At 47.6% G+C, this 22,765-nt stretch overlaps 1 protein-coding gene across 1 annotated transcript in view; it reads left to right on the forward strand.

The window, feature by feature from the left end:
• The window catches only part of Rsph14 (radial spoke head 14 homolog), a 78,204-nt gene extending 69,432 nt beyond the window's left edge, over nt 1-8,772 (forward strand). Inside the window, exons 5-7 of the mRNA XM_059281484.1 lie at nt 4,543-4,768; nt 6,526-6,662; nt 8,468-8,772. Of these exons, the coding sequence (XP_059137467.1) occupies nt 4,543-4,768; nt 6,526-6,662; nt 8,468-8,709 (605 nt within the window). The 3' untranslated portion in view covers nt 8,710-8,772. The remainder of the gene's footprint in view (nt 1-4,542; nt 4,769-6,525; nt 6,663-8,467) is intronic.
• The last annotated feature ends 13,993 nt before the right edge of the window (nt 8,773-22,765 follow it).

Below are 22,765 nucleotides of genomic sequence, written 5' to 3' on the forward strand. Positions count from 1 at the left end.
TATACCTCAGTGGGGTTCGAACTCAGTCCCGGCAACCTACTCTCCCACCCGTTTCTTTGCAAAGCGCTGTCGGACCTGGCTTCCTTGGATGTTTCAACAATCCTTTAGGGCGCGTGAAAACGCTGATGGGCTAAGCTAGCGAGGTTTGCGCAACATGTCGTTCGTCTTCTCTTCTGCTCTCTTTTGCAGCATGTAGGGGGGTACTTATAGGAGTTCCTCCCACCCCAGCAGAGAGAAGCTGAAGGGAACTCAGATTCGTGAAGTCCCTGCCCCCTTTGGAGACGCCCCAGGAGACATCAGATCCTTGGCAAAATGCACCTAAGTGCAGGCCGTGAGATTCTGCCTAGTATCAGGAGGAGCCCATGTGTGGGTCTTGGCTGGGGGCACCTCATTCCTGTACAAGAAAGACTCAGACCAGGGGGCCACCAGAGTTGTGCTTCTCTATCTTTCCCTCCTTGTAACTTTTAAGCTTATAATGTGTCTGAGAGCCCAGGGTGCGGTGGGGAGCCATGGCTACATGTTGGTGCCCGCCAGCCGGATGCTTTGGAGGCAGGACATCATCCCACCATCTCCCTGGGAATGGTTCCTCTGCTGTGAAATGGGGACTGTTGTACTGCATACGCGGGGGATGAGGGGGCTGCAGCCCACCTGTGAAATGGGTGCCTAAACTTTTAGGGAAGGGACAGGTACTGGTTATAGGCACTGCTGAGGCCAACCTAGACACGGTACAATGCATGACCAATGAGGACCAAAGGAATTCTGCTAATGATTGAAGAACATGTCTACCAAATCAACAGGCTGTGGGGCCAGTCTCCTGTCACTGGGACCTGGCTGAGAGCCAGTTTCCCCGATCTGTTAAAGAGGGCATTATAGACTCCTCAGAGGGTTAATGTATGTAGGAAATAAGTGATCAAGGCTCGGTGGAGGCAGTTTCCACAGCAGACTCAGGGGTCAGACTTCAGCCCTTTGCAGAGAGTAAAACCAATGCAAGAATTAGATTGCCCCCTACAGCATTCCAGGTGGGGGAGCAGAGGCTAGCCCCTGAAGTGTATACCAGGGCTGGGTGCTGCCTCCTGGACCTGATCCTGGCCAACTACCTCAAAGTGAGAGGCTTTGGTGTCACCTGGTCTTTTGCTGGTGGCCTCCACGTGGTGCATACTTCTAGCATATAGCTCTGCACCCTTTTAGAAGACCCCGATTGCTATAGAGCAGGGGCTAGAAAGCAGCATGAGCATTCATCCTTATAGTTACACAGTTGTAGCAACCTGGTGGCGGCCTTGGGAGCACAGGGCAGGGAGAGCAGTGAGCGCTGGGATAGCTTTATAAAGATAGGATGCTTGGGCTGGGGCTATGGCAAGAGCAGGATGGCCAGGGATCAGAGAGAAATGAGTTCCGAAGTGGGCATGAAGGAATGTGAGCTCTGTGGAGAACCTAGGAAAGGCCAACTTATCCACACTAGCACCCACCAAACACACAAGGATACTAGGGATAGTCACAACTAGCTAATGACCTGTGAGTATGGTTGGAGAGGTTGGCTTAAGAACCGGCAGAGAAATTTAAGATTAGCTCATTTTCACACCCGAGAAGGTAGGTAGGGTATTAGCTGTGATAGCTCACAGACATGGCGAGCTGTGTTGCTGGGAATAATCAGATAATGAAAATATTAAGGAGTCCAGCTCAAGAAAATAAGAGCAGGCTGAGAAGTCAGTCTACAAGGCCTGTTGGATCTGCGGAATCACAGGGACACCTATTCCCTGATGACTTGTCCCCCAGCCGGCTCTCCACTAGCCTTCCCGATATCCTGGTGTGGGCTGGGGGTGTCCTGCTCCTCTCTGGAGTTTCAGCCACCCAGGGCCTCGCCTTTAGAGAGGGCACCTGTCCTGGCAGGCTCTTTTCTGTGCTCTGACTATCTTGCCTCTGAGACTCACTGATTCTCAGGCGGTGGCAGCCGGGTGGGTTTCTGCACTCTGTTTCGCTGGGGTCCATGTATCCCATCCCCCACTTCAACATTCCAGACTGCACCGGGGTTAGTTATAACCAGCCAGGCCAGCCTCTTGTCTTTTAGCTGAAGAGAAACAATGTAAATGAACAGAAAAGACACACCCCTCACTAACTTTGTTTCTAATTTCCCCCCTTGGCCTCAAAGTGAATCTTGGTCCAACAAAATCTGAGCTGCTGAGGGTCCTGGCTCTGCCCTCGGCTGGCAAGTCCTTGGGCATTAGACTTGCTCCCCCGGGACTCAAGGGAAGGGGGCTAGATAGAGACAAAGAGAGAACCTCTAATATTATAACTTTTCTGACCTCCTCTTCCTTCATCCTTCCCCTAACCGTGTCTGTCTCAACTCAGCCGGTAGTCTCAGGCAGCAGGGACTCCAGCCCCCAGGGTTCCTCCGGGAAGCTTAGACACAGGTGCAAGTCAGGGCAGAATCAAGTCCCAGTTAGAAGACTTCTACTAACGTTTAACACCACCGAGGCCCAGTTTCAGTGCTGAGGAAACCAGGCTCAGAGATTAGGCAATAGGTCCAAAATCACACAGCTGGGAAAAGACACATTTAGGTGTCAAATCTAGGCTTTGGAATTCTGGGTGGGAAATGAAACACAAACAAGTAAAAAAACAAACAAACAAATCCCCAGTTCATTGGAAGCAGTAAGTAGGAAGGTGGCTTCCCTGAGCTGTCCTGAGACCTTAGAGCACGAATGGGCGGAGCTAGTTGCTACACTCAGGCACCCCAGGGAGAGGCTGGATAAGAGCACCAGGAGCCACTGGTTATCAGGGAATGTGAGGAGCAGTGAGAGCTGCTGAGATTCCCCAGCCCCACCTCTCCACCCCATCACCACAGTCACCTGCCATCTGACATCCTCAGGGACCGAGGAAGGAAAGCTGGGGTGATGCCCGCAAAGAGGAAATTCCCTGGTGCTAATTGCCACTGAGAGACCTTTAGGCTAATTAACCTGTTCATTTGCCTCTCTAGAGTAAATTAGAGGGTTTAACTGGGGAGACTGAAAGAGAGATGTTTGCTGGTGGCCACCTCCTCGGGGGCCATGGGAGGCTTTGTAGTGGGCACAGTGGGCTGCTGGAGAGGCTTGGCAGAGGGGCTGGCTGCCAGGAGGTAGTCACAGGTGGCCCTTGTGTTGCAGGGAAGAGAGCTAGCTCTCTTTTGTTCCCTTTTCATTGCGGTGAATTGGGAAGGCTGCTCTGATAGCCGGGAGCTTCCCCGGGTTCTCCAGAAGGAGAGGGTAGGTCCTGTTTATTGGGGGCGTCGTCTGCTGCTAGCCTCTGCGCCCTATGGGTTGGTTATAAAATGCCCCTCCCTACAGGTTCATGCAACTGAGCATTCGGTCCCCAGCTAGTGGCACTGTTTTGGGAAGATTGTGGAGCCTTTAGGAGGTGGAGCCTAGCTGGACGTGGGCCAGCTGGGGTATGCCTTAAAGTTTACAGCCTGTCTCCCCATTACTGTCCAATGTGTGCTTCCTGTTCTGCAGAAGCGTGAGCTGGTAAGGTGTCCCAGTTTTGTGTTCCCACTGCTATGGAGCCACTCATGGTCATGCCTTCCTTGCCATGACAGACTGTTCCTTCAGGGCTCATGTCACTCGTGTGTTTAGTCACAGCCGCGAGAAAAGAAACCAACACAGCCTGGCCCCAGGGACTTCCAAAACCCCTGGGCTAGAGTCCTGTTAGATGGGGACACAGATCTTTGGGGGGGACAGGAGATCCTTTTTTACACCCCCAAACGTTCCATCTCAGGCTCTATTCCAGGCTCCAGAAGCTTTGGCATAATTTGGATGTGAAAGGAAGCCCAATGCTTCCCCACCACTCTGGAGGGAGTTTGGTTGGTGTTTCCTTTACCTCTGACAAAATAACTTGAGAAACTCAGTGTAAAGGAGAGAAGATTGACTTTGGCCCCTGGCTTCCCAGGCTTCAGTCCGTGTTCACGTGGCTTTATTGCAGAGCATCATGAAGCAGCTGGGGATAGAGCAGAGCTGCCCGCCTTATGGGTAGGTGGGGGCGAGGTTAGACAGAGAAAGGGGAGAGGGGAGGAGAGGAAGAGGTGGTGGTCGGAAGCAAGACATTGTGACCTACTTCTAATAGATTCCACTTTCTATTAGCTCATTGCGCTATGAACTAACCATGGATTAGACCACCGATGAGGCTAATTAACGAAGTAAATGCCATGATGAGCCAGTCACCTCTTCACTGAGGCACCTGCTGGAGAACCAAGTCTTTAACATATGAACCTCTAAAGATATTTTACATCCAAACCATAATAGCATGGGAGAGAGAAGGTCTCTCTCTCTAAACCTGGATCTGCTGCAGGGAGCTGCAACCTCTCAGGCTGCCTGCCACGCACTACTTGTCAGTGGTTGATGCCTTCAAGGCACAGGTAACCAAAGAGTGTCCGACTTTTGTCACTTCCAGGGCCACACTTCTTCAGACGTACTGCATCTGTGACCTCCTGCCCACTCCTCGGGATCGATCCCCTCACCTAGGCGGGCCAATCAGTACTGGGGAAAGGACACTTTAATGCCCTTTCCTGTTCTGCAGGTGCCCGGGGCATCGTCAACAGTGGCCTGATCCCCTCGCTGGTATGGAACCTGCATTCAGAGGAGGAATACATTCAGGAGATCATCTTGGACACTCTGGCACCATGCCTGCAGGAGGATGCCAGTGAGGCTCTAGATAGCCACGCTGTGCCCTGTTTTAAGGAGAAGCTCCTCAGTGAGAACCGCCAACTGCGCAGCAAGGCTGCTCGGGCACTCATTGCTATCAGGTGAGGTGTTTTGTGTTGACTGAGCAGTCAACCGCCTTGAGTTTCTGCTGAGGGCCAGAGAAGGCCACCAAGCTACTCCTGGCCTATCAGGAGATCAGCAGTGGGGCTTCACCTAGCTAGCTACGTCTGCCAGAGAACCCAAGTGCATCCACCCAGGCATACTTCCTCTAACTTTCTTGTGCTCTGGGGGAAGGAGACACTGGGTCAGAAGAGTACCCTTTTCGTTAGTGTGACCATGGTGTCTGGCCTGAGATTATGCTATATCCCAGGAAGCTCTCTCTCACTTCCATCCTGGACAAACCTAGCTAATTGGTCACTTCTCCATGAGGAAGACAAGCAGATGAGCTCCAGTGATGATGATGATAGCCAGTGGTCGTTAAGTATGCAAACATGCCAGGCACTGCTTATAAAGTCAACGAGGGTCAGACAACTGCCCAGGAAGGAGGCATCTATCTGCCTGCAGAGATGAGAAGATGGAAGCCTGAGTTCCAGTCACTTGCTCAAGGTCACGTAGGATCACAGTCTAAATCCGGGTCTGACAACGGAGGAAGAACGGAACCTCCAAACAGTCAGTCCTGTGTCTCAGGAGACCCCTTTGCCCACACCCCCTCAGTTCAAGAGGGAGGGAAGGCCTTGCCATCCCTCAAGCCCTGGCTTAACTTCTATCAAGGAGTCTGGCTAGGGGGCCAGGCTGGTATTTCTGGTGGGCCTGCCCCAACCCCTGGGATGCTGGTTTGGAATGCTCGTTATGATGCATATTCTCAGACCCACCCATAACTATCACTATCAGGTCTGTGGCCAGAGGTCCCCATCCAAGGAAGCTCCGATGACAGAACTGTATGTACCAAAGTGCTGCTTCCGCCCAGCTCCCCTGGTCTCCCCCATCAGCCTGTCTGTGTTCATTCCACCCCTTACGATTTTGTGTCACTCACACAGTGTGTCTGTTCTGTTTGCTGCTATAGACTAAGGACTAGATGATGTGCTCCCCAAATGTCAAGTGCCGAGAGGCAGATAAACATAGCTCTCACCTCGGTGTCTGGACTAGTACTCACCTCAGGTCGCTGAGTAAATGAGCTCAGGGCAGTCCCGTAGGTGGACCCAGGACTCTGCGTCCTTGATAAATTGCCCCAGGGTAAAGACTGATAGCCCAGAAAGCCAATAGTATCACAGTATCGCCGAGAAGTGGCTGCTGGATCTGTTTCCTGAACAGTGTTCCCATAAAATACCTATGTCTTTGAGGTGTTCAGAGTTCCGACAAATGAGAGTTCTGTGGGCAGTGAGGTAGGGAAATGGCGAGCCAACGGTCAAGCTGAAGTCTTGTTTGTTGGGATGTTTGTGCACTGTGTGTGATATTACCAGCCTGAGCCCTTCTCTTTTGGGGGCGATAACACTGGCTCATGGTTGAGAAACTCTTGGGAAGTTCACTACTCTCATTTTCACAGCTTCATACAATGCTGGAGCAGAGTGAGCCTGCGGATGCTCGGCTCTCCCCTGGTAAAGAAACCAACTCAGGTAGAGACAGACTGTCTTGCTGTGGGGTCTTACTCTTCCACATAAACAAACATGTCTTCATTTATGAGCGTGGCTTAGAATGACGCTCATCCCCCCCCCCCCCCCCCCCCCCCCCCCCCGCCTCCTGGGTACTCTTTATCTCTTTCAGTGGCAGAAAGTCATACTCCCAACACAGGTTCTGTCTTAGTGTGTGTCCTGGGACATTCCCAGGCCTTTTACCTCCTTTTGTCCTCTCTCTGCCCTAGCATCCCCTTGGAGGGCAAGCAACAGGTGTGGCAGCATGAAGTCATTCCTATCCTGGTGGATCTGTTGTTGGATCCTGATGAGGAGGTACAAGGTAATGTGGCTGGGGCCCTGATGCACGCAGCAGTGACCACTGAAGGTAAGACAGAGGTGCCCTTTGGATTCCTGAGGCTGGGTGGGTGCAGGCAGAAGGGAAGAGTAAGGCCCCTAGCTTGCCAGCATCTATAGTGAACTTTCCAAATGCTTCCTTCTCATGTCAAGGGCCAAGTATGGACCTCTCAGACCTCTAGGCTCCATCAAAACCCACTTTTTGGTCTATCGCTAAGGACCTTTTAAAGTTTGGTCCAAAATTTAGACCTCTCTCATCTTCTTGGACACAGTGGGCTGCCAGTGATTTCTCACAAGCCACTCACGTTAGGCCTATGCCCCTCTACACCAAGCTATTTCCTTGGCCTAAAGACCTTGCCTCAGACTCAGGTCTCCTTGAACCATTATTCTGAGATTGATTAGTTTGGTCTCTATAATTCTGTTATTCCTGGGTCGAAGCAGACCCCAGAGCCCTTGGCTTTAAGTGTTCCTTTCTTTAAAAAAATAATGTGTAGGTGTGTGTGTGTGTGTGTGTGTGTGTGTGTGTGTGTGTGCGCGCGCGCAATCATATGCCTCTTCCCCTGGAGCCAGAATAACAGGTGCCTGATGTGGGTGCTGGGAACAGAACTCAGGTCCTTTGCAAGAGCAGTACCACACTCTTAGGCCCTGAGCCATCTCTCCTTTTTGTGTTTCTTGGTCATAACTACTCTTGTTAAGCTGTGGTATAGGGCACACACTATAGGAAAATCTTCCCCTGAACCCCTCAGGTCAGGATTCCCAGGCAGCAGACATCAAGGCTAAGCCACCCAACCACTGGCTGAGGGAAGGGACCCGGGGTAGACTCTACACCTGACAGACTAGATGGGACGCTCTCCCTGTCTTGCCTCTCATAACTTCTGAAAGCCATCTGGCCTTCCTGACTACTTCATACCCACCCACTCCAGGCCTGTGCATGATGCTCTCTTTATGTTTCTTGACGACTCTGGAGGTCTTGAATTCATAATCAACATGGCTCCCCAATGGACCCCAATAGTGGAATTGAGACACACAAGGGGAGAGGTTGGGGCTTTCTCAGAGTCTACAACATCTTTCCGTCATTCCTCCTTACTGAGGCAATTCTGACTGCATGTGGAGGAGGGCACCCTATGTGCCTTCACATGGAGGGGGTACCTCAGCCCAAGCTTATGTGGGAAGATTTGGAAGGCCAGGGACCCATTAGGCCTTAGCCAATGGCTATAGACACAGAGGCCAGGACCCAGGGATATGTCACCCTTTCCCAGCTAGGTCTCTGAGTCCCTATCCTAAGTTGGGCCCTGAGCTGGACGATGGAGCATAGAGGTCTTGGCCTTGGGTATCTACAGTTGTCGGAAGAGGCAGAATCATGGAAGATGTGGAGAAGCCAGCATTCAGGGGGGTGGGGCATAGGGCAGGTGCCCAGCCTCCTCCAAGAGCAGCTGGAGGGCCCCACCGCTAAGCTGCACCTTGGCACCTAACCGTGTGTGTTTTGTGCCAGGTGCAGAACTGTGGCTCAAGAAATGCCTGCCACATAAACATGTGATTGATTTTTTTCCTTTTTTTTTTTTTTTTTAAATACTGTGTATGTTGTCTTACAAAAGCTGATTACAGGGGAGGGCGCGGGGTGACACAGTGAGGCTGGTTAGGGAACCGAACAGGCAGAGGGAGAAACGGATAGCCCAGGTTGGACTCAGCGGAGCAGTGCAGCAAAGACAGAGGGCCAGAGGGCGGAAGAGGCTGGGTACAGGTGGCATTGCTCTTTAGACATCCCGGGGAGCGGGACAGGGGGAGATAGCCCCTTCAGGGCAGACGATTGGGAAACCCAGGGTCTGTGGCCCACAGGGAAATACGCGGCCCTGGATGTGGATGCCATCGGCCCGCTCCTGGAGTTACTCTGCTCTACAACACAAAGCAAGGTGTGTCTGAACGCCATCAAAGCCCTCACCATGCTGGCTGAGGCCCCCGAGGGCCGCAGGTTACTGCAGCCCCACCTGCCTACCCTCCGGGTCTTCCAGCAGCACAAAAACGAGGCCATACGGCGGGCAGCCCAAATAGCCATCAAAGTGATTGAGTGGAAGCCATGACTTCCTTTCAGGCCAGACCCGAGAGGCTGTCTGTAGGCCTGAATAAATGAATTGACTCTCCTATGCCGGATTTCCCATGTCACTTCATGTTCCTAGAGCAATGTCACAGCTCTCTCTCTCTCCCGCCAAAGAAGAAACACTAGACCCAAAAAGGACCTGGTTCTGGGAAGCACAGGTCCATCCCATGGTGTGGGGTGGGAGGAGGTAGCCCCGACACAAATATTTTCTGCTTGGATCCAAAGTCCTTATAGAAGGCAGATAGCAGAGCTGAGCCCTCCAGGGACAGGGGTGGGAGGCAGGGAGTTGGACTGGGTGTTGGAGGGTTATACAGTTGGACCAGGCACCAGCCAAACATAGTACCTTTGACTGATTAGGACCTTGGGGTACAGCTGAGCATGGTTTTGCTGAGCGCTTCCACCTATAGAGAGACCAAGGTACCCCATTAAGCTACGCTCACCTAGTCCTGCCTGAACGGTCAGGTTATGAATGTCCTGGTTTACAAGTGAACTAGTGTGCCCAGCATCCGTTGGAGGATCCACAGAAATAGAGCAGGACTTCAAGGCTGAGCCTCTGGTCTGGGACTAAGCTGGACCCTCCTCTCCTCTCCCCAAGAGCCTGTTCAAACTCCTTCCTCACCGGTGAGAAGTGATGTTTGAGAGGACTGCTCAGAGTAAATATTATCAGAACCAGAACCCCAAGAACCCGAGTAAGACTATCCCCACTGTCCTTTCAAGGAGGCTCAGGGACCCTCCTGGTTATCAAGAGAAACATTGAGAAGTGTGTGTCCTGGAATTAAAGGATCAGCTCAAGTCGGCCCTCTTGTACCAAAGGGGACTGGCTACTGGATTCAAGTGGCATTTCAGGTGCGATCCTATTTTCAAAAACAGACCACATGAAAGGAAACCATTCTCCTTCAGCAAAGCAGGGGCCCCAGGACCTCCATGGTCTCACGTTCTCATCATGCCTCAATCCACAGCAAGCTGACCCTGCTCCTGCCACGGGGTCCAGCCAAGGTCAGCAACACCCTGCTCCCAGGACCCTGTGCATTTGATGTCGACTCTGGAACCCTCTTTTGTGACATGGCCCCACATGTGGGTGTAGATGCAGACCATTTCCCCCACAAAATCCAATCCATGTGGCTGTGTGGGCTCCTCTCCCAGGTCCCTTTCTAGCTGGGGATGACTTTCTGTTTTCTCGGCCCCAAACAGTGTCTCTAGCCCCGGACTGTTTTAAACGCTGGCCCCTTATGTCCAACAGAAACTCTGCCCTTAAATGTCTCCAGGCAACAATGAACACCAGTTATTCAGAAAACGTTTCAAAAAAATAGAGGAGGAAGGAGCATTTTTTTTTTTAAAACATAATTTTTAAAATTGATTCTTTGGGAACTTCACATCATGCACCCCAATCCCATCCATTTCCCAGTCTTTCCTCCCGCCACCCGTATAGTCCCCTCCCCCACAAAAGAGAAAAAAAAAAACCATTTTGCTCTTTTGTCTTTCCCGCCTCTCCATCACATATTCATTTGTCATAGTGGCCTTGGGAGCTACGGCGTGTCCCACCGTCTACCCTTTTGCCCAAACAGCTTTACTTACAAATGTTTGTTGCAACGAGTTGTTGGTCTGGTTCAAGACCTTTGGCTTCTAGGACGCCATCAATACTGGACCTTCCCCGAGACTTCTGCTGTTGCCCCGAGTCATGGAGATCCTGCAGCTCTATTTCCACAGACCTGGTCTCTTCACTCCCTCCAGCAGGTCATCGATGGGGTACATGTTGGGGTGGGCCAACTCAAAACCCTGGATGGCAGCTAAGTTGGTCAGTTCTGGCTTCTACCGGACTGTCCACCTCAGGCGAGGGGCGGGGCCAGCTCTCTTATGCCTGCACCATTGGGGCCAGTTCTCCTGAGAGGTGGGGCAGTTCTCCCGCTGGGCGGGGTGGGGTGTGTGTTGGGTGTGTGTGTGTGTGTGTGGGGAACAGTTCTCCAGCGCCCAGGCCAGCTCTCCCATGGCCCCTGGTAGTAACATGGGCCACAGACATCAACACAGACCCTGGTTGAAGTAGGACCATGGACCTAGACGTGGCCCTCAGCCACAGTTTAGGCCCCGATATCACCGTGGCCTCAGGTGGCAGCAGTGCAGACCCTCAGATCGGATCAGTATGGCCCTGGTAACAGCATGGCCCTCATCCAGCAACATGGCCTCAGGTCAGGGAGTAAATATTATCAGAACCAGAACCCCAAGAACCCGAGTAAGACTTTCCCCACTGTCCTTTCAAGGAGGCTCAGAGACCCTCCTGGTTATCAAGAGAAACACAGAGAAGTGTGTGTCCTGGAATTAAAGGATTAGCTCAAGTTGGCCCTCTTGTACCAAAGGGGACTGGCTACTGGATCCAAGTGGCATTTCAGGTGATATACCTGGATGACCTTTGGTGATAACATGGGCCCTGGACATCAACACAGACCCCAGCAGCTGTAGGGCCACAGACCCAGACATGGCCCTCAGCAGCAGCACAGGCTGGAACATCACACAGCCCCAGATAGCAGCGCAAGCCACCCATACCAGCCTGCTCCTCACTGCTGTCCCATATTCAGTTCCTTTTCTCTCCACAGTGCATGAACCACTCCACTTCTCCTTCTCTCCCATTTCTCCACTGCATACCTGTTCATTGTCTTCCTGCTCACCTGTTGGAAGGGGCATTATTTTGTTTTTGTTGTTTTGTTTTTCGAGACAGGGTTTCTCTGTGTAGCTTTGCGCCTTTTCTGGAACTCGCTTTGTAGACCAGGCTGGCCTCGAACTCACAGAGATCCACCTGCCTCTGCCTCCTGAGTGCTCAGATTAAAGGCGTGCACCACCGGCGCCCAGCAGAAGGAGCATTTTTTTTTTTAACTCCAGGGACAATCCTTGCTAACCTTGTCCTTACACCACAAAGAAATCACAAGAAAACTATGGACCAACATGTCTTCTGAATAGAAACATGAAAAATGCAGCGAACAATTAGTGAGACAAATGTAACAACTTGGTAAAAGTATTACGTATCAGGGCCAACCAGGGTTTAAATATCTCAGGAAGGGACGTGAAAAACCAATCAAGGTACAAGAGTCAGAAAGATCATTCCACAAAATCCAATATCCATTTGTGGTTAAAAACGAAACAAAAAACTGTTAGGATTCTTAACTTAGGAATCTTAGGATAGAGGAAAACTTCCTCTATAGACTAATGAACACCTGCAAAAATTCAACAGCTGGCCTCATATTAATAACTTCTTATTCCTTGAGATAAGGAACACAACAAGGACCTCTGTTTTTGCCACTTTGGTTCAGTGTTGTCCTGGAGATTCTAGACAGGACACACATAGGCAAGAAAAAAAGTGGGGGAGGACATCTATATCTTTTTTTAAATGAGCAAATGATTTTTATCCATTATACCACCACTATAAGAAAAACACTTTAACTATAAGAACTAACAAGTTCATCTTTGTGGTAGCATCAATATACAATTAGTTACATTTCTGTCAACTGACTGTGAATAGAAAAATGAAACTAAGAAATTTTCACAGTAGCATCAAAGAATAAAATAAGTTAGAATAAATAAGAATAAATATGTGCAGGATAGATTGTTTCTTTCTTTCTTTCTTTTTGATGCAAGCTAGTCATTTGGGAAGAGGGAACCCCAATGGAGAAAATGCTCTCACCAGATTGACCCATGGGAAGGACTCTGCTTTTTTTTGATTGATTGATGTGGGAGGATCCAGCTACTGGGAGTAATTCTACCTTGAGGCTGGTGGTGTGGATGACATCAGAAAGCAGGCTAAATACGCCATAAAAAGTAAACAGTACTCTTCTATGGCCTCTGATTTAGTTCCTGCCTGCAGTTTCCTGCCTCTGAGTGCCTGCCATTTTTTTCCCTGGATGGAGATGACAAGCTGTAAACTGAAATAAACCCAAGTTTCCTCCCCAAGTTGCTCTGGTCATGGTGTTTTTTTTTGTTTGTTTTGTTTTGTTTTTGTTTTTTTTTAAATCACAGTAATAGAAACCCTAGGACAAAACCTAATAAAATAAATGCAAGATCTCTGCACTGAAAATTAAGTATAGGTTAAAAGACCTTAAAGACCTAAGTCAAGGGAAAGCCATCCCACACTTGTAGAGCAGAGACTTGATGCTGTCTGGCAGGAACATGCAGCTCATACCACATGCTGGAAACGGAGCTCTTGTTTCCAGGGCTGTTCTCTCTCCTCTCCTGTTCTAGAATGGATGTTGTTTTCACCTGTATTCTCAAGACCCTTACCCAGAACCCTCTGTGACGGTTGAAACTGATTGTCACCAGAGTCTAGAAACACTAGGAGGAATCCTCCAGGCACACCTGTGAAGGATCATCTAGATTAGGTTAGCCTCTGGGCATGCCTGTGAGGGACTATCTTGATTGGTTAATTGAGTTGGATAGACCCGCCTTTAAAGTGTTTGGTAACATTCCTTGAGCCTGGTACCATTTGAGAATACAAAATAGAAATCTGGCTGATGGTGGTCGTTGATCACTCTGCTTCTTGATTGTGGATGCAGTGGGACCAGCTACCACAAGCTACTTCCACCATGGCTTCCAGGCTATGGTGGACTGTAACCTTGAATTACAAGCCAAATTAAACCCTCCCTGAAGTTGCTTTTATTAGGCATCTTAGCTCAGCAACATGGAAGGTAACTAAGAACCCCTCCGCTCCAAAGTCTCTCTGACCATCCAGCATTTCAACCCCCCCCCCAAAAAAAAAGTTTAAAGGGAACCATGACCACACCTAACAGCGACTTTGAAATCTTCAAAAAGATGACAGGATCCCACAATGATGATTCCACAAGGACTATGGTAAAGCCATTAAGCTGATTAACACCATGGAAAGATCGACTTTGGACTACGAAGTGCTCAGGACAATTTTGAGATGGCTAGCTGAGATGATCCAGCCTGAACAAGGACTTGAGACAAGCCCTACACTTTCTCATTATGCAGAGACTGGACAAATGATACAGGACTTGACAATTAACCCAAAAATTTTCTTTTCAGGATCCCCTAAAGCAGGTAGTAATTTTAAGAAAATGATGCCCACATTCCCAAGAGGTGGGATTGGAGGTTTTTGGTCGTTTGAGTTATGGATATTGTCATTGTTTATGATGATTGGTTACAAGTTGTTAATTGTTAATGGTCAGGAAAAAAGCTGAACAAGGAGATTAGATTCAGAGTTTTTGTTTTAAAAAAAAAAGAAATGAGATAGATCATTGAGTCTATTCTGAGAAAAAAGATAAAGAAATAATAGGATAAATGGGTAGATCACTGAATCTACACTAAAAAGAAAAAGGGGAAGATATAAAAATGACAAAAGGTAGATTACTGAATCTATTATGAAAAGAAAAAATACTTTTAAAAAGGGACTATTTGTTTTAAATAGGATAAGTAATGAAAAATTGTTTGAGTTTATCAAATGTTACTGGACTGGACATTGTTATATATTAATGGAGTTTTTTGTCTGAATCTGTCAAATGTTAATGGACTAGACATTGTTAATGTAAACTTGACTGTGTATTTTGTATATACTTATTGGATATAATTTTTCATGTATTAGTTATAAGCTTTTTTTAATTTTAGACAAAATAAGGGGAAATGTGGTGGTATTGTGTTCCCCAAAATATTGTGCACCCTAATAAACTTATCTGGGGTCAGAGACAGAACAGCCACTAGATACAAAGGCTAGAAAATGGTGGCACTCACACCTTTAATCCTAGCATTCCAGAGGTAGAAATCCCTCTGGATCTCTGTGAGTTCAAGGCCACATTGGAAACAGCCAGGCATGGTGACACACGCCTTTAATCCCAAGAAGTGATGGTAGAAGGCAGAAAGATATATAAGGCGTGAGGACCAGGAACTAGAAGCATTTGGCTGGTTAAGCATTTGGCTGGTTAAGCTTTCAGGCTTCTAGCAGCACAGTTCAGCTGAGAGCCATTCAGATATGAGAACACAGAGGCTTCCAGTCTGAGGAAACAAGATCAGCTGAGGAATTGGCAAGGTGAGATAGCTGTAGCTTGTTCTGGTTCTCTGATCTTCCAGTTCACTCCAATACCTGGCTCAGGTTTGATTTAATTAATAAGAGTTTTTAAGATTCCTGCTACACAGACCCACCTTTAAAGTGTTTGGTAACATTCCTTGAGCCTGGTACCATTTGAGAATACAAAATAGAAATCTGGCTGATGGTGGTCGTTGATCACTCTGCTTCTTGATTGTGGATGCAGTGGGACCAGCTACCACAAGCTACTTTCACCATGGCTTCCAGGCTATGGTGGACTGTAACCCTGAATTACAAGCCAAATTAAACTCTCCCCGAAGTTACTTTTATTAGGCATCTTAGCTCAGCAACATGGAAGATAACTAAGACCCCCTCCGCTCCAAAGTTCTCCTCTTGGCCTTTGTACCAGTCTCCCAGAGGGTGTTCCTGCTTCTCTTTCATCTCCCCAGCAGCATCAGCAGACAGGATCTTATCACTTTCCTGTTTTAACTCTAGAGGACTTAGGATTCCAAAGCATACAAGGCCTCTGGTTGGGTTTCAAAATCTCTACCACCCATTGTCTTTGTTTGGGCATCCTCAAGTATGCCTTTCATTCCTTCCATTGTCCCTTCTCTTATCAACGAATTGACTCCTCCTTCCAGGACTCTGAATCTGGGTGGGATACCCGGCTGGGCATTCCTGTGGTGTGCAGGATTTCTGGTGTGCACACCTGTGGACTTCTGCCTGCCTCCCCATGACTAGGTTCCTTTGCCGGCGCCTCATGGTTTCCCGCTGCGAGGTGCAGTTAAGCAGACCCTCTGCAAGGCGGTTCTGTGTCTTGAAAGTGAAAAGGCGCTTACGAAGGACATGCAAAGAGTGCATGCAATATAAGCCATAGCCTCTGTTGTTGTTTTCTCTCTCCCATATGCTGTAATTTCTACATGCTCTGTTCAAAGCTATTTCTGTGGGGGCACAGCACAGTAGTGGTGACTACCCAGAACTGTCAGCTGGAGACTTAAGGAAGGGATGAGGGACTGGCTCTTTGAGTATCCTTTGATTTTCAGGATGCTGGGTGGGCTTCCCCAAGATGCTTTCTCAAGGATTACGTATTTAATTTGGTCTAAAAAGGAAAAAGGAGAGGCTAGGTAGTTCCCGCAGAGACAGACAGCCCAGGAGTGCCTATACCTGATGGCTGGCTCAACATCAAACTGGGTAGAGCTTACAAGGAGAGTTTCCTTTCTCCCCACCCTCCAGAAATCACTGTAGGAGATGCTAGTCATTTATCAATAGCGGGGGAGGCCAGTTCAGCTACAGCCTCAGCCCATCCTCTGGACCAGGCAGGAGCTGAAATTTCCACCCAGGTGGCAGCTGTTGCTCCTGGTCTGAATGGTCATCAGCACTGGGCCCAGCACCTGTGAGTTAGGGCCCCCGCACCTCCACCTGGCAGGGGTGGGGCCGAGCTGACGACAGACGTCTTTGACACAACAGGACCACCTTCACGGATGAGACAATAAAGCAGCAGAGGGTGGGTGTAGGAAAGAAATCCTGCTAGTCTGGTAAACACAAGCAAAAAGTGCCAAACATATCAGAGATAAAAAGCCAAAATTAAATTTAAAGTGAAAGCCGTTGCTTATGAAGTAGAGCCATTTGGAGAAAATGACTCATCTCCGAGAGGAACAGATGTTCTCATTTGCATAGTCTCCTTAATCCTGAATGGACTTTGCTCTGTCCCCAAGCATGCATAGTCCGCAGCTGGTGGCACTTGCAGGACACCAAGGGAGTGTTTTTGTTAGCGTGGTCCTTGGTCCCATATTGTTGGGTGTCCTTGGAGGAAACGTTACATCACCATCACCATGAGGGGGTCTAGGAAAGGAAGCAGTCTTTCTGGTCCCCAAACTCCCCACTCCAGCTAGGCTGTGTTCGGCACAGTAGACACCTCCAACAACCAACCGTGAACACAAACAGGAGGATCCTTCCGGCCATGACCACTCTCCAATGTGTCGCCCTCTCTGTATCTTCCAGGTCCTTGCTCACCTCTATTTTTCCGACTGCCTCTACTGGGGCTAGGACCCCTGGACCTCTCAACATGCCACAGCGCTTTGTATTCTCCTTAGTCACTCCCATCCCCTCAGTGACCGACCAGCTGTTGCTGAAACTCCTTCCTGGGGGAGATTATCAGCAACATCTACCTCTTCAAAGGGTCCAGTGACAAACCCAGGCACAGATCCACCGAAGTTCACTGTTGGGGGGACCCACGAGTTCACTGGGCTCCCTTACAGGGCAGAGCTGAGGGGCATATTTACAGGGATATGGATATTTGTCTTAGGGTTTCTATTACTGTGATAAAACACTATGACCAAAAGCAACTTGGAGAAGAAGGGTTTATTTCAACCTACAGCTTGTGGTTCAGGAAGTCAGGGCAGGAACTCGATGCAGGTACCCGTACGAAGGTAGAAACTGAAGCAGAGACCATGGACGAGCGCTGCTTACTGGGTTGCTTCTTATAGCTTGCTCAGCCTGCTTTCTTATACCATTTGGGACCACCTGCCCAGGAGTGGTACTGCCCCCAGTGAGCTGGGACCACCCAGATCAATCATTAATTAAGAAAATGCTCCACGGATTTGCCCAGAGGTCCCTTGAGTGGGCACATTTTTTCAATTGAGGTTCCCTCTTCCCAAATGACTCTAGCTTATGTCTTTGAAAAAAACACTACCCAGTACAGTGTCCTTCCCTCCAACAGGCTGTACCTATGAAGTCTTTGCCCATCGGGCATAAGGGCTCCTCTATAGGTGAATAGATGGAGACCACATCTCTCCTGGCTTATATACTCCAAGGGCCACATACAAGGAAGGCAGAATTGTATACAACAGGCGGTAGGGAGCATTGAACACTTAGGTGAGGGTCCTGTGTAGAGTGGCCTCCATTACAAGGTGAAGGACACTTGTAGCCAGGGAGGACCAGTCAGTGACATGGTTATCTCATACGGTGGCGGAGAGTCCTGATCACCAGCCATGCTGTGGCGTCTGCTCAGGGGCTGAGAGTGTGAGAGTGCACATTTTGGGGGCAGTGTGCATTCCAGATCTCTCACTGGTTTCCTGAATGCTGAGTGCTTCAGCATCCCAGCTCTAAAACTCGGCTAGTGTTTATCCCTACCCTATATCATATTGGTAATGCCTGGCACACTGTGGGCACAAAGAGGTCCAGTTTTATCCACTCGGAAAAGGAGAGCTGATAGTGGAGGATGCTGATTCTTTTGTCCCCTGGACAGGTGACTCTCACTCCACAGAAATCCACAGGACATTCCTACCAGGTGATAGCTTGGAGGTCTTGAGAAGGTGACACAGGCCTCTTTAGACCTAGAGTTTAGAGAGGAAGGAACCTATCTAAGTCGGGGCTACTATTTCCTGTGAAGAAGCACTATCGCCAAAGGCAAGTTGGGAAGGAAAGGGTTCATCTGCTTGCACTTCACATCATGGTGCATCTTTGAAGGAAGTCAGGACAGGCACTCACACAGGGCAGCAACCTGGAGGCAGGAACTGACGCAGAGGCCATGGAGGGATGCTGCTTACTGACTTACTCCTCAGGGCTTGCTCGGCTTGCTTTCTTATAGAACCCAGAACCACTAACTCAGGGGTGACACCACCCACAGTGGGCTGGGCCCTCCCCCCTCCCCCCATCAATCACTAATTAAGAAAATGTCCTCTGGGCTTGCCGACAGCCCAGTCTTACAGAGGTATTTTCTCAACTATGGCTCCTTTCTCTCCGATGACTCTAGCTTGTGTCAAGCTAACATAAAACTAACCAGCATAGGACCTCAGAATTCCACCTCTCCTACAGTCTCTTTCCTTCTCTCTCCTTCTCTCCTTCAGATTCATAGCCTCTCTCCAACTATGCCCCAGGATCAAGGGTAATCTCATTATAGCCTTTATCCAGTGTTTGCGTCAGGGCTGGGAAGAGGCTCAGGTCACTCTATTGCCTGGCTCCCATGGCCTCACATGCTCCTTTTCTGACCCTGCCTGCTAAGACAGGTTCTTGGGCCCTCTGGATGCCCCATGCCTCAGCTCCTCTCAGGGACACGTGGTTACTTTTTGTTTGGATTGAAAGTTCTTGAAACCTGCTTTGATGGTAACTTCTTAAGTGAGATTGTTCATTCCCTTCTCTCTGCCCACCTGTCCCTGTTCTCTGTTACAGAGGGCCACCTCCCATCTCCTTCTGTGGAGGGTCTGGTTTGGACTCCTGCATTACCCACCACCCCCACCATATCCACCCATTTACACATACACACACACACACACACACACACACACACACACACACACACACACACACCCCTAAACATTAAAAGCTAAGCTCTGAACCTGACAGAGAACATGCAATATTTGTCTAAGTCTGGGTTATCTAGCTGAATATAATACTTTTCAGATTCATCTATTTTCTTGCAAAATTTATTTTTATTTAGTGTTGAATCAATCCCGTTGTGTATATATACTGAACTTTCATCATCCGTTTGTCTATCTGTCGGTGGACATCTAGGCTGATTTCATCTCTCTGCTATTATGATTAAGGCATCGATAAATGAGAAATGCAGGTATTTTTAGGTAGGATATAGAGCCCTTTGGGTATATTTTCAGGAGTTGATATGGTTGGATTGTATGGTAGTTTCATTTTTAATGTAAAACATTTATTTACAGGGTTGGGGATTTAGCTCAGTGGTAGAAAGTTCCTGAGTTCAGTCTTCAGCTCAAACAAAACAAAACAAAACAAAACAAAAAAACTCCACCACATTTATTTACAATTATTGTTCTTCTTATTCTTGTGTGCGTGTGTGCACACATACAGTGGTGTGCACATGGAGGTCAGAGGACAGCTTTTAGGCGCTTGACTCCTCCCTTCCACCTTGTCAAGGCAGGTTCTTCTGTTGTTTCTGCCAATCTATGTATTCCAGGCTCGCTGGACGGCTTCTGAGCAAATCTCCCGTCTTGCCGTAAGAGAGCTGGAATTACAGGCGCGTGCCACTGTATTCCGTTTTTTTGTGGGTACCAGGGATTGAACTTCACGTCACTGGGCTTGTGTGGCAAGCCCCTTTACCCACTGAGCCAACTCACTGGTTCTAGTTTTAATTTTTTGAGAGACACCTATGCTAATTTCCACAATGGCTGCACCAGTTTACACCCCAACCAGCCTTGGATGAATGTTCCTCTCTCCTCACATCCTCGACAGTGCTGGTTGACATCTGGTTTCTTGATAACTGCATTCTGAATGGGTGAGGTGGAATTTCAAAGTAGTTTAATTTGCATTTTTTGACAGCTAAGCATGTTGAACATTAAAAAGAAATTACTAACACTTTTTTTCTTCTTTTGAAAACCATCTGTTCATTTTATTAGTGTGTTTACTGATGGATACGTTTGATTTTTGCAGTGATTTATATATTTTTATATATTAGCCCCCGTCTTAGGTGGAGCTAGCTGGCAAAGATGTTTTTTCCCATTCTGTAGGCTATCTGATTGCCCTGCTGATAGCATACTTTAATTTCCTGTAGTCTCGTTTGTTGATTCTTAGTCCTATGTCCTGTGTTATTAGAGTCCTTTCCTGTATCTATATCCTGAAGTGTAGTCCCTACATCCTCATGCAGTTTCAGTGTTTCAGCCTCTAGATTAAAGGTCTTTGGTTCATAAATCTATGTATTTCTATATAGATGTAGATGTAGATTATAGATAGATATCCAGTTTTACCAGCAGCCTTTGTTGAGTAGACTCTTCTCCAGTGAGTGTCAAACATTAGACAGCCATAGCTATGTGGCTTTATTGCCGAGTTTTCCATTCTATTTGACTGGTCTACATGGTTATTTTCATACCAGTTTCGGGCTGTCTTTGTCACTATGGCTCTATAGTATAATTTGAGGTTGAGTATTGTGATGCCACCAGGAGTGTTCTTTCTGACTAGGATTGCTTTGGCTGTTTGTGGTCTCTTGTGTTCCTACGTGAATTTTTAGTTTAGTTTTTTTTTTTTTTTCAGTTTTATGAAGAACGTCACTGGAATTTTGATGGGATTTGCATTGAATCTGCAGAGTACTTTGGTAACACAGCCATTTTATAATATTAATTTTGTCTGTTCAGGAGCATGGAAGACCTTTCTAACATCTAGTATATTCTTTAATTTATATTTCCAATGTCTTAAAGTTTTCAGTGTAGAGGTCTTTTACAGTGTGCTGGCTAGTTTTTTTTTATGTTAACTTGACACAAACTAGAGTCATTGAAGAGGGAGGAACCTCACTTGAGAAATTGCCTCCATAAAGTCAGGCTGTAGGCAAGCCTGTAGGGCATTTTATTAACTAGTGATTGGTGTGGGAGGGCCCAGCCTACTGTGGGTGGTGTCACCCCTGGACTGGTGGTCTTTAGGTCTATGAGAAAGCAGGCTGAGCAAGCCATGGGAAACAAGTCAGTAAGCAGCACTCCTCCATGATGTCTGCATCAGCTCCTGCTTCCAAGTTCCTTACATTCTTTGAATTCCTACCCCAGTTACCTTTGGTGATAACCATGGTATGGAAGTGAAAAAAAAAAAAAAGAAAAAAATCAACCCTTTCCTCCCCAAGTTGCTTTTGTTCATGGTGTTTTGTTACTGTAATAGAAACTGTAACTAAGACAGCTAAATTTATTCCTAGGTACATTCATTGTTGTTTGTTTTGTTTTGTTTCTTTAAAGATTTCTAATTTGTTTTGCAGCAAGTTTATTACTGGCATATATGAAAACTGTTGGTTCTTGTATGTTGGTTTCGCCTTCTGTAACTTTACGAGAAATGTTTATTAGATCTAGGGGTTTTCTCGTAGGGTCTGTAAGTAGGATCTGTAAGGTCTTCATACAGAATCATGTCAACTGTGACTAGGGATAATTTGACTTTTCCTTCCTTATTTTAGTCCCTTTTATATCATTCTCTTGTCTTATTGCTTTAGCTAAGACAGGTAGTATAATGGGGAAGAGGAAAACTGGAGGTAGGTATTCTAGCTGGGGAAAGAGGAGGGGAGAATAGTACAGAGGAAGAGGGAAGAAGGAGAAATAAATAACACTCCCGATGTTTGGAAAAGCCATAGGAAAACATTATTTTATTAGGTTATTTGAAATACATATACAACACATGCATATACACACATATATTATCTATGTTAAGTAAACTTATAAAAGAATACACACTGAAATGGAGTTATAGCACATAGGATGATAATGGTTCTTCCAAGAGCCATAGACTATCCAACTGAAATCCCAGTGCCAGATATGGAACTCTTCCCTTTGAGTTGTTGGCCAGGGAGTTCCAAGGGACTCCTCAAAATATATAGGCTATTGGGATTGTCCTTAATTGTCTCCTAGAACTGTAATGTAAAATTGTATTGCTTGAAAACACCATATACTTAAGACACAGGGTTTGCAACTGACATGGACGCCTCCTCTCTGTGGACTGAATCTCACTGTATCCAAAGTTGCTGTGCAAACTGTTGAAGTGGAAGAGCAATCAGTGGTCCATCCTAGCTAACCCCAAAGTCGAGGAACCACAACAATGACTGGGCAGTATATTCCAACAGTTCAATAGCAGTGCTATTATCTTGGAGATAACCAGCAGTGTTTAGTTAGATGGAACCCTTGCTCAATAGGAGGGAATTCAAGCTTGGTACTGGAATCCTAGCCAACTACCCATGACCGATGAAGTCATAAACCCTAAAGGAGAACTTACTACTGACATTTTCCTAAACAGATATGATTTATACCTGTATTCTAAACCCTTATCCGCTCACCCAGATAAACGTAGTTCTCATCCATCATCAAGAAACTTCTTGTGACAGATGGAGGCTACTACTGAAATTTACAACTGGTCCAAATACAGAGAATAAGTGGGTATGGAGTGCATGGCCCTAGTTGGTACATCTACAACACAGCCTCTACACCCAAGTCTCATGGAATACCACAGAAGATGGGGAAAAAAATTTAAGAGCTAGAGGAACAGGATACCTGCTATGAGTTAGTGTCTTCTAGACATAATAGGGAAGCAGTAG

Source organism: Peromyscus eremicus, chromosome 16_21, assembly GCF_949786415.1.
Source record: "Peromyscus eremicus chromosome 16_21, PerEre_H2_v1, whole genome shotgun sequence".
Lineage (NCBI taxonomy): Eukaryota > Metazoa > Chordata > Mammalia > Rodentia > Cricetidae > Peromyscus > Peromyscus eremicus.